The sequence below is a fragment of the Elephantulus edwardii genome, unplaced genomic scaffold (assembly GCF_000299155.1).
Source record: "Elephantulus edwardii isolate Elephantulus edwardi_28Jun2011 unplaced genomic scaffold, EleEdw1.0 scaffold00163, whole genome shotgun sequence".
Lineage (NCBI taxonomy): Eukaryota > Metazoa > Chordata > Mammalia > Macroscelidea > Macroscelididae > Elephantulus > Elephantulus edwardii.
In genome coordinates, this window is record NW_006399913.1 from 7303835 (window position 1) to 7316350 (window position 12516).

The 12516-nt window shown below is 36.0% G+C and overlaps 1 protein-coding gene across 6 annotated transcripts in view; it reads left to right on the top strand.

The window, feature by feature from the left end:
- Positions 1-12516, top strand: part of DLG2 (discs, large homolog 2 (Drosophila)) — a 1891340-nt gene that overhangs the window by 1472688 nt on the left and 406136 nt on the right. For all 6 annotated transcript variants that reach the window (XM_006895272.1, XM_006895270.1, XM_006895271.1 and 3 more), the window contains one exon: positions 3726-3828. In XM_006895272.1, the coding sequence (XP_006895334.1) occupies positions 3726-3828 (103 nt within the window). The remainder of the gene's footprint in view (positions 1-3725; positions 3829-12516) is intronic.

Sequence of the window (12516 nt, forward strand, 5' to 3'; positions counted from 1 at the left end):
CATTAGAACGATCAAGTGTTCTGGGATTCCCATTCTTCTCAGAGTCAGCCATAGTTTGTTATGATCTACACAGTCAAATGCCTTTGCAAAGTCAATGAAAATCACAGCACTCAGGAGCAATGATTTTGAAAATTATTGCATAACTTGAGAGAGACTGGAGGGCATTATTCTGAGTAAACTAACTCAGTCTTATAAGGATAAATACTGCATAGAGAGGATTCTCAAAAAGACCATTTCCATATCTACCCTGAAGTACAGTCCTCCCAGTAACAGGATAATGCTCATACTCTTATAAAGACAACCAGATAAGATTTTTAGTCAAATTTTTGTATTAACAACTAATGTAAAAGATGAAGAAATTGAAGAATTTTACCAGTTTTTGAAGGCCTAAACTAGATTAGCTATGCAATCAAGATTCATTGATAATTATTGTTGATCGGAATTTGGTAGTTAAAAACAAAGGAAGAAAATTAGCAGTTGGAAATGTAACATAAGTGATAGAAATAATGCCAGAGATCACATGCTGGAATATCTCATGCTCAAGGATTTATTCATTAAAGAACAATTTTTTTCCCACAACATAAATTGAGACTACACACATGAAAAGAAAAATAAGTGGTGCAAACATCCATTAACTATTGGAACATAGAATATACAAAACAGCTGTAAACATTGCTTAAAATTGGAATTTAATAAGTATTATTCTAGGAAAATTGGAGCTTATAAAAAATGAAATGGAACACATCAAACCACCATCCTAGCCTTAGCGAGCTGAAATAGATTGATATTGGTCATTTTGAACCAATCACATGATATATTTCTATGCTAGAAATGACAAGTTGAAGAGTTTGGTGTATTCATGATCAAAAAGAGGATTTTGAAATCTATCCTGAAGTACAATGCAATGAGTGATAACATACTTTCCATATACATACAAGAGAGTCTTGTCAAAATAATTATTATTCAAATATATACACCAATTACAAAAGCCAAAGAGGAAGAAATTGAAGATTTCTACCAACTTCTTCAGTCTAAAATTGAACATGCAATAAAGGTGTATTCTTAATAATTGGCTTGCAAAAAGTTGGAAAAAAAAAAGGACTGGAATTAGAAAATTCCAGAAATGTATTTAATTGTGTTCTGTTGATTATGCAAAGGAGTTTGCATAGAGTATAGGAGTATTTTGTTGTTGATTGCTGTTGAGTCAAGCACGACTCATAGCAACACTATGGGGGAAAAAAGGACTGAAGCTTTCTATAACTATAATCATTTATCAAATTTCATAGAGTTTCCAGAGGCATGTTGTTTAGGAAGTGGATGCCACTCCTGCTTCCAAATAGAAGTATAGATAATTAAAAAACAAAATTATGGATAATAGTGAGAAGAATGGCAATCCCAGATCACTTAATTATGCTCATGTGAAATCCATATATAGATTAAGAAGCAATTGTCCAAACAAGAGAATGCTGCATAGCTTAAAATTAAGAAAGATATGCATGTGGTTTGTATCATTTCTCCATAGCTATTCAAACTTTATGTACTATATAAAGAAAAATAGGACATTAGGATTGGAGAAAAACTCATTAACAACCTGTCTTATATAGATGACATAACTTTGTTGAAAGTGAAGACGACCTTAAGCACTTATTGCAGAAGATCAAAACGACCCTTCAGTATGGATTACATTGCAACATCACGAAAACAGAAATCCCCTCCACTGGACGAATAGGCAACATCATAATTGATGGAGAAAAGATTTAAAATGTCGATGGTTTCATTTTACTTATATCCACAATCTAAACCCATGGCAACAAATCCACAATCTAAACCCATGGCAACAATAGTCAAAAAATTAAAAATTGCGTCACACTGGGGGAGTCTTCTCCCAGGTGATTAAATGCCTCTGTAAACCCACTGGAGGAACAGCTGTGAGTTGGCTCTAATTCGACAGTACACAGTAACACACATGAGCAATGAATAAGCAAGACTAAACAATTGCTGCATTTTAACTATGGTATTTGTGGGTTTTTTATTCATTTTAATGAACATTTACAGAGATTTTGAATTTTCATTCATTCATTGTTGCATTTTTTTCTTTTCCCCCCTCACCCCAGTTTGCTTCTCTCTTTGAAAAGCAAAAGATAAACTTCTTCTTTGGTACACAATCCCTCCCCCCCCCCCCGAACTATGGTATTTGTAAAGAATATGGCCTGCCAGAGAATGAATAAATCTGTTTTTAGAAGAAAGAAAGAATGCTCCATTAAAAGAAAAAAGTTGCAATAGTATATCTCATATACTTTGGACATATTTATCAGAAGAGTCCTTGGAGAAGGAGTTGGTAAAGTTAGCAAGAAAGAGGAAGATTCTCAATGGGGTAGATTTACACAATGACTGAAACAATGGGTTCAAATCTCACAATTATTGTAAGGGTGGCACATGATCGATCAATATTTCCTTCTATTGTATATAAGATTTCTCTGAGTCAGAATCAACTAAAACCCCCTAAAAACAACAGTTATGAGAAGATGAAAAGGTAGAATTGAAGTTGTGAATACCCATCCCATGCCTAACAGGAAAACTATATTAAGAAAGTAACTTCTCAATCATCCACAAAACACATTGTCAAGAAGGATTAGAGAGAGGTAAACAGTGATTATATGATTATACAACTTTACGAGTAGATAAACCAATCAGTTCTATTGTAATAGCCTAAGAAGCCCATTTCTGACATCATCTTTAAAAACCTGGGATTGCAGCACAGCTTCCTGTCACTAGGCCATCAGAGTTCCGTTCAATGTAAGATAGAGAACTCAGCTTACTGTGTGTTCAAGTAGAAAAGTTGCTTGAGGGCTTGACTTGATCATCTTGTCCTCATACATCATTCATATTTGGGGCAGGCTGGGAAAGACATGGGGCCCTGCCATTGGAGAGCATCCAATAATTATGTTGTGTTGACTTAGAAGGAATTTATTCAGGGAAGATTTATCTTCTGCTTCTCATTTGATTTGATTTAAGAGGTTTCCCCCCACCACCTGACCAAATTTGGTGCTTGTTTTTCAGACACCCTGTTTTTCTTTAGCATAGGCCCCTAAATTGGAGTTAGCAATAGCTATATAAACTCCAGATATTCTTCATTTCATTTTGTCAGAATTCATTCTGGAATTGTGTATGAGAACTGGGACAGTCAGGTTTGTTTTGGAACAAGGCTCAGGGCTCTCTAACCAAGCTCAGAATGACAGGTCCAGGCAAGTGGCCAAAGAAAGAAAGGGATTTGGCAGGCAGCCAGTCCCATGCAGTCTCCCCAGATCCTCATCTGAATATATTCCTCTGTCAGCACATACTTGCCTATGTATGTTACATGTGTCTCTTTTTATTATTTTGTTTTCCTCCTAATTATGAACATTCTTATCCATATGAGAAATCTAGACAACCCCTAGAGACAAAGTCATTATACACACTAAAACTCTGGTAGTAGGCACAGATAGGTGAACATTTCCCAGTTGGCTAGACCATGAATAAATACCATCAGAGCATGCTTCAGCTAATGAACACATGTCAAGACCATGAACGTTTAAAAGTCAAACTCTTGTGCAGAGCATAAGGATATTTGAAGCACGTGATATTATTTTCTTCAGAGAGGTCTCAAATTTGAGAATATTTTTTCGTCTGATGATCAGAATGAAAACCCCCAGAAACAATCAAAATTTTCTGATCCTCTTTTTCAGGTGAATGGCATTGACCTCCGTGGAGCATCCCATGAGCAGGCAGCTGCGGCATTAAAGGGAGCTGGACAGACAGTGACCATTATAGCACAATACCAACCTGAAGGTCAGTACAAATCCAAATTTATAGCAAATGCTCAGGCATTGCTTCCATGTGAGTATGAAACCACATTTATTTTTTTATTATCTGTGGTAACTAGACTTACCACAATTACTGAATTATTAAAAATAACTACCAAGAAACTACCTACTGTGAAACATTAATCTTTGTTACCCTTAACCTTCCAGGAAAACATCAGGCTGTTAGAAAGTCACATTTTAGAAATGAATTCAAATGAACAACAGTCAGCTCCAACTTTTTGTTTAAAATATTTCGATAATTTTTAAATGATTTTCCTATTTTCCAATAGACTGTTCATGTTTGGAGCAAAGCAGGGTAAATCTGGAGATGTGATGAGATGGCATAAATTGGATTAATCATACTTTGCTCTTTGGTTTACTATAATGTTTGTTTCTGTTAGGCTAATGATCGATCAGATAAATAAATTGAAACTTATTTTGTGGTTGTATATAGATTGCTGTTTGATTAATGAAACATTTAAAAATACTGTAGTCTGCAGAGTAGGCTTTGTACAAGCAAACAGACAAAAAAAAAAATTCAAACAAATAAAAACCAGAAACTTCTGTCTTTAAAAAAATTCAGTGAATTGTTTATGGTCCGGATAAGACATTAGAAGAGTTCATGTAGGTATAAAGGGCTCCTCTGACTTAAAAGTTTTGAATGAGTCTTTCTTTTCTTTTCTTCCCTGCCCGCCATATTTTCTTTGCACATTTCATGTTGCACATTTTCTTGCACCTTCTGAATGATTCTTTCTTATAGTTATTCTCTCTATTTCACTTTGTTGTTGTTTTAAAAGGAGTTTTTGTCTTGCCTGTGGCATCTTAGATTTTTCCTTTAATAGTGGCAAGTTACAAGTGTGTACAAGAATACATGAAAGGAATTTTTACCTGGACTTTGAATTAGAATTTTCAATTAGATAATGCAACATGTTACCAAAAAAGTATTTTCTCCAAATGATCTAGCCAAAAAAATGGCTGCAAATATGAGGAGCAGAAAATTCATCATTCTCAAAAATGGATAAAGATAACAGCTAAGGAACATACTCTTACTCTTCCTAAACAGTCTTAGGAAGTCTTCCTATGTCATTATTGTTGTTGTTGTTGTGTGCTACCGAGTTAGAACTGATCCATAGTTGACCCTCCAGTGGGTTTTCAGAGGCAGTGAATCACATGGGTGAAGATAAGTCATCCTTCTTCTGTGAAGCAGCTGGTGGTTTTGAACCACATACCTTTGGGATTGCAATGTAACATGTCTCATAACAGGGCAAGTAGCTCCAAAAATATTCACTGTAAGATAGGAGATGAACACAACTGAGTTAGCATGATTTGGTAAACCAATTCTATTCTCTATAGGAATAATAACTTTTTCACTAGATTCTTCAATTTAATTATAGCTGTTTTCTTTTAAGTCAAAATTCCATGCTTCTCATCTGAGTGAGGCACAGACAAATAACATTAACTGTCTGACCATTATGTAAAAATGTGATCTTAAACAACTCTACAGAGGATACAGTGGTTAGGACTATATTTATATCTTTAGAAACACTTGATAGTGAAGACAGATTATTCAAAGAACCTTGAAGAGAATAATTTCAAGCTCTAAAAGGACAAAGTGATCGATCTAGTTCTATCGGTATAAGTCTTTACCTTTCTACTGAGTTTTTCCTATATCTTGCTTAGATGCCTATTTAGAGCACATTTTATAAACCATGTAAATTGATTTTTAAAGTGCTTCCAAAGAACCCTGCAAATAACAACTGCCACAAACTTCTTTTAAAATGCTAAGGTGTAGATTGGATTCACAGAATGTCTTCTGTGTTTTGCATTCTAATTTATCTCAACTTTAAACCAGTTGGAAATGTGATAATGGCAAAATCAAGCAATCATATTTCTTCTTTGCAAATTTTCTGCGTAAGCAAGTCTTGATCATTATTTGGAATGGAAAATTGATGGAACTGTTGCTTCTGTCGTTTAAGGACACTTAAGGTACATAGTGTCTTGGTGAAAGAATTAATTATATGCATTTAAAATAATGAGTAGAAACAAGAGCATTCTTTGAGATTTCATTAAGAATCTTATTCTATGAGATTTAAGTAGGAAAATATCACTATAGATCCTCAATTTGCACCACTATTAAGGAGTGTCCTACTCTTTATGCCTTTTTTTTTTTTTTGCCAGTCAAGAGCCAGTCTTACAGAGAATATTTACAGTCACATTTAAGTGCTTTTAATGGGAATTTTGTTGATGCTTTTCTCAATATTACTTGATATTTGGAAAATTCTTGGCTTTCTCCAAATCATATAGCATAATCTGTGTCTTTGAGGAATGTTTTATCTTATCAGGAATAAAAGACTTTTACATAGTATACCAGTTCCTGGAAGCATCTGGCTAGTTTTTGTAATAACAGCACTTTCTCTAAGAACTATGAAATTCAGAGATGGAATAGAACTTCACGTGTCAGAACAGTAAAAGAGAACTTTACAGAAACATAGGATATGGAGCCAGGCCTTTCAAATGGGTGGTATTTCTTTTTTGAAGAGAAAGAAGAAAAAAAAATTGTTCTCTGATAAATCTATCTCCAGTGTGCTTCTCAAAATTGCATTTCTTAAATATTTGCTGACAGTGGGTAAAACTTACCATTCCTAATACTTGAGTGTCCACTTGAAGAAACTTGAAAGTTGAAGAGGTTCTTCATCCTACTGACAATTAATCACTTTGCTTTTTCATTTTTTTTCCAAAGGCACAGGTCATACTAATTAAATGTGTTACAAAACACAAAATCATTTCTAGTAGTATTTTCAGCTATTTTGAAATAATTTTAGTGAGAAAATTACATTTAAATTATTGGAAGAAAAGAACAAAATGATGACAATTGATAATTAATTTGTAGTTCTCATAATATAACTTTAAAAATATCTCCTCTGTCAAGTTACACACTGAGAACTAGGGCGAAAATCTTGTAATGACTTCTGCTCACAGTAAGTGTTGGCCCAGTTGTCCAAATCACTTTATCCATCATCAGTATTAGATAATAGCTATTCTAAGAGGTAAAATTGAAGTAATTTGCAGTTATATAAAACTGGTATAATAGTTAACAAATTTACAATCATTTTTTATCCTATGCAGTAGCCCCTGCTATCTTTGAATGTAACATGTATTGTATTAGTAATAATAAAGCAATTTTCTGCCTTTAAAAAGAGTTTATTAATATTCTTTGGGTGGCATAAATGGTTAACATTGAACTAATAACCAGAGAGTTGATAGGTTAGACTCACCCATGAACACCTCCAAAGTAAGGTCTGTTGATCTCCTTCAGAAACGTCACAGCCTGAAAAGTCCTATGAATCAGGTCTGTCTGCTCTCACATGGGATCACCATGAGTCAGAATCAACTTGATGGCAATTAACAAAAACAGCCACCTGATACTCCAAAAACCATTCCATTTAAGCACTGTGAAAATGGAATTATCATAAATAATTCATTTTTAAAAAGAAATACAATCTTACTTTTCATAATAACTTGTATTACTTGTGTTAAAATATTTCTTAACCCACATGAGAAAATGCTCCTACACCAATCACTCAGGGAGACAAAGCCCACCCACTCCCACACATATGTGCATATGTATGTATGTATGTACACACATGGGAACCCTAGTGGCTAGTGCTAAGGAGTTCCACTACCAACCCAAAGGCACATGGTTCAAATCCACCATTTGTTCCACTTGAGAAAGAGGAGCTATCTTCTCCTGTGAAATTAACACCATCTGAAAACCCACAGGAGAGTCAGCTATGAGTCAATTCCAACTAGATGACAATTAATAGTAGTAGTAGTAGACAGAGAGGGAGAGCAGGGATGTGTGAAAGCTTCCTTTTGTTTGCCCTTCTCAGTTTGCCTTTTCTTCATCCACACCACCACCCAACCACCATGCTAATTTCTTTTCACTCTCTCCCTGCTGAACTATCATATGTTTGTGACTCTCTGTGGTTACTCTACATAGAAATTCTTTGTCTTACTCCATCCATAGAATCTTTACTTACCTTCAGAGTCCCCTGAAGCCAATTCCACTATGAAACAGTCTTCTTTCTCTCAGACAATGTTGAATGATCTATTCTCCGAGCTCCTGAAGTTTGAATTCAGGCCTTTGGGGTCACTTAGCATAGTCTGCACACATCTTCATTGAGGAATCTCTGAGAAAGGAAGGATATGTATTATTTGTTTAATCTCTGTGTTGTCTCTCTGAGTAAGTTGTTGTTGTTGAACTCTGCCCTATCCTGAGCCAGTCTCATTGACTCTGACACACCTATCCCCCTTACCCCAGTTAAATTACTGTGTCAATCCATCTCATCCAAGCTCTTCCTCTCTTGAGCTGTCTCTCCACACTTCCAAGTACTTCTCCAAGGACTGGTCCCTCCTGGCCACTTGCCCAAAGTATGTAAGATGGAGCTTCAAAATTCTTGCCTCCAAGGAGAAACTTAGTTTCATCCTCTCTAATTCAGACCTGTTTGTTCTCTTGGCAGTCCATGGTGTATGTTCAATACTCTTCTCCACCACTGTAACACAAAGGCATTCTGATTATAATTAGGAATATAATTTTTTCACAAACTTAAATACTTTTCTCTTTGGTTTAGAAGTTTAACATGATATGTTTGATTTGTTGACAAATGGTGGTGTAGTGGTAATAAACAGTACTGTAATACCAAAAGCAAGCAATTCTAATTGACCAACTGCTCCCAAGGAAAAGGTTGGTCAATACCCTCCTGTGAGGTTAACAGCCTCTGACAACCTGCTGGAGGGTCAGCTATGGGTCGCTTCTGACCTGATGATACTCAATGACATCAACGAGAGAGAGAGAGAGAGAGAGAGAGAGAGAGACTGACTTAATATTCAATGAATGGTCTGAGGTTTTAATATTAGATACACAGGTGATGAATTAGTTCATTTGATATTGATATTGCATTAAGATGTTCCCTTTTTGAGTTTTGTTTCAAAACCTTTAGAGGCACTAATGAATAGACTCCCTTTCTTCTACATTGCAGAAAGTAAACAGCTGTGGCTTTGTGCTGCCAACACAAAAGATTATTAAAGCTTTTACATTTTTTTAAATTCTTAAACCCAACTTTAGCACCAAAGATAAAATGTGACATTGATTACACCCCAATTATACATTTGTTTTAAAATCTCTGACAGAGCTTTTCTTTGAAACAGATTGGAGCAAATCTACACAGTATTTCTTACTTCCCATTAATATGAAAATATGTATATTTAGTGGGAGATAAATGACTGAGGTTGAAATAATAAGCCACTAGGCGAAGCAGGTAGATAATAAAAAGTATTGTGTAAAGCACAAAATGAAGATAATTAATTGCAAAGCTGGCCCTGTGTGTTCAATATGACTATTCTGGGCATTGCTAAGATGTTGCAAGGGCCTCGTGAACAGATTTACAAGTAGGAAAGAGGGAAATGAACAGAAAATTAAATAGGTGATGAGCAGGGAGTTGAGTAGAGAGTGGGAAACAACTTTTATTTCCTCCACTTTTTACTCTTTAATAAGGAGCCTTGTTGATATAATAGGGGTTTTGCTATCAACCCAAAGGTTGGCAGTTTGAATCCACCCACCACTTCACACGAGAAATATGTGACAATCTACTTCTGTAAAGATTTACAGCCTTGGAAATCCTGTGAAAGACTTCTATTGTGTCCTATAGAGTGACTGTAGCAATTGAGAGTCAATGCAATGGCAGGAGAATTGAATATCCCTTTGGTTATTTTTTATAAAGTTGATCTGAGTCTTGTTATTTAAGGTTTTTTGAGCTTCTATAAGAGATAGTTCCAAAGTACAGAGTAAGTTACAGTCTAATACTGAGAAGTATGGTCTCGTTTATAGAACTGGTAGTAGAGAGGTCATATTCATCTAGTAAAATAATTTTCAATGAACTCTTAGGATACTTCAGCCAATTTTGTAGGGAAGTGGTGATATATTCAACCAAAAAGCCTGTTGCTAGTGACACTTAAATTCTAGTAGAAAAATAAAAACAATAAACAAATATAAATTTCTCAGGTGCTGATAAACAGTGTAAATAAATATGAAATAGAGTTAAAGTGAAAATAAGAGCAGTTCTATATACAGAAGGAGCTATGGTCTTGTAGTCCTAAAGCAAGTTGTGCTGCTAGCCTAAATCTACCAGCCACTCCACAGGAGAAATACAGGCAGCCACTCCACAGGAGAAATAAAGGCAAGGTTTAACGTTTTCCAAAAAACCTGCTGGAAGATCAGCTATAAATTCATTCTGACTCAACAATAATTAAACTGTATATGGTGTGCAGTAAAGACCTTACTAACAAGGTCTTACTAATTGGAAGGAGGAGTAGCATCCGCTTTCTAAACTACATGTCTCTGGAAACTCTATGAACTTTGAGAAACGACAATAGTTATAGAAAGGCTTCAGGTCTTTTGTTCAGAGTTGCTATGGGTCATGCTCAACTTCACAGCAATCAACAACAATATTTGAGTGAAGTTTCACCATTCTTGCCTCTAAGGAGCACATTGATTACACTTCCTGCAAGATAAAGTTGTTTTTCTTTTAGTCAGATGGGGTTGGCCCTTTGGGGGACAGGGGAGCATCATACTGGGAAGAGTAGAGGGTCAGAGATAAGATGGGTTGAAACAGTGACCGCAACAGTGTGCTAAGCCAGGTTGGAGATTGTGAGGATGGCACAGGATAGGGCAAGGTTCAGGTCTGTTGTTCACAGGGTTGCTATGAAAAACAGGTGACTTGATGACACCTAATAACAACTACAACAATATATGAGCAGAGTCCCAAATGAAGTGAAGTGGAGGAGTACATCATGTGGATAACTGGAGGGATAATCAGTCATTCTAAATGATTATAGAGCCTTGCTTTGTACAATGTGACTTGACTGTGGATCAGAAGCATAGACACTTACTAGGAACCTAGTGTATAGGACAGAAATGATGACGAGGATTGCACAGGATAGGGCAGGGTTCAGGTTGACTGTTCATAGTGTCGCTGTGAGTCAGACTCAACAGCACCTAACAGTAACAACAACAACATTAGAAATGCAGAATCTTGGATCTGCCTAGGCCTACTGTGTCAGAATGTAACAAGATCCTCAAGTGCCATGCATACACATTAAGGTTTGAGCAGCACTGCTGCAGTAATAACTATAGCAATTGCCAATCTCCTTGTAATTGTGAATGCCATGTGCCCAGAATACCAGGCAAAGGCCCATAAAGCACATGGCCAAGTTTGATTCCTGGCATACATAGTCCCATCTGCTTGCATCACTCATGCCCCAGTAGGTTTTACTAGTGCTGGGTCAGACTCCAGGAGAACTCATCAGTTCATTGGTCATTCAGCTCTGCTTTCTTTATCCCATCCTTTTAAATACAGAATGAAACTCCACAGGCTTTGTAATTTTAATTATGACCTTCCTTGCATGTGAGCAAAGCAGCAGAGAGGAATGATGAGGTAAGATTGAACTCAGCCCTGGCAAAGCCCCCTCTGAACCAATAAGTTATTAAGGCATTGGTGTAAAATTTCTTTGAACACCCCACTATATTTTAAAGTAGAAATTCATTGAAACAATTTTTTTTATCTTCTTTTAAGATATGAGACCAGTGCATATAGAAAAGTATCTATTATCTTCCCCAAGAAGTAAAATTTTATTTTGTTCATGGTTACCACAGACACAGAACTTAAACCACAGTTAGACACATGGCACATTTTTATATCAGGTCAAAGATAATATGCAAGTTTGAACTGAATATATTATTTATATCCTAGAGAATATATTTTGCATCTGAAGGTTCTCATAAATATAACAGTACGTACATCATCCAAGAAGTTTACTTACAATGCAATATATATTTCTTTCTCTAAATCAATATCTTATCTATGTAGCTTTATGCATATGAATGAGCAGCTGTAACATATTGAAATATTTTCCCAGTGCAAATAACTACATTTTAAATGCCAGTGCAATATATTTTAAGTCCAGCTGTGAATCTTGGTCAGAAATTGCATAAGCATTATGAAAAAGCATTTAACAAGCACATTTTGAATGGGGGGAAAAAACACTAAAGACTCTGGAATTGGAAGAAAGGACCAGTATTCTAGCACCAACTTGAAGAAATGTGGCTTTAACACTAGCCATTTTTTTCTTTATAATTTACTTTCCTCACCTGTGAAGAATTATTTCAACTAGGGAATTCATTGCCATCAAGTCAGGACCCTTGCCATTGCTGACCCTTCAGTGGGTTTTCAGAGACTGTAAATCACATGGGAAGAGATGCCCTTCTTTCTGCCTCAGAGCAGCTGGTGGATTGTATCCACTTGCTTTGGGGTTAATAATACAATTCCTTATACACTAGGCCACCCATTGTTGTTGAGTCAAGTACGACTCACAGTGACCCTATGAACAACGGATCTGAACCCCTTACAGAATACTGTACTGAATTTGATACGCTGTCCTCCAGCACCACAACTCAATGGCATCAATTCTTCTTCTGTCCTCCTTAGTCTTTGTCCAGCTCTCTGATGCATAGCATCTGATGCATAACAAGTAAGTGTGAAGAACATGACCTGGATCAGGCACACTGTAATATCTGGACATCTTTGTACTTTAAGCACTCTGGAGAGGTCCCTGACAG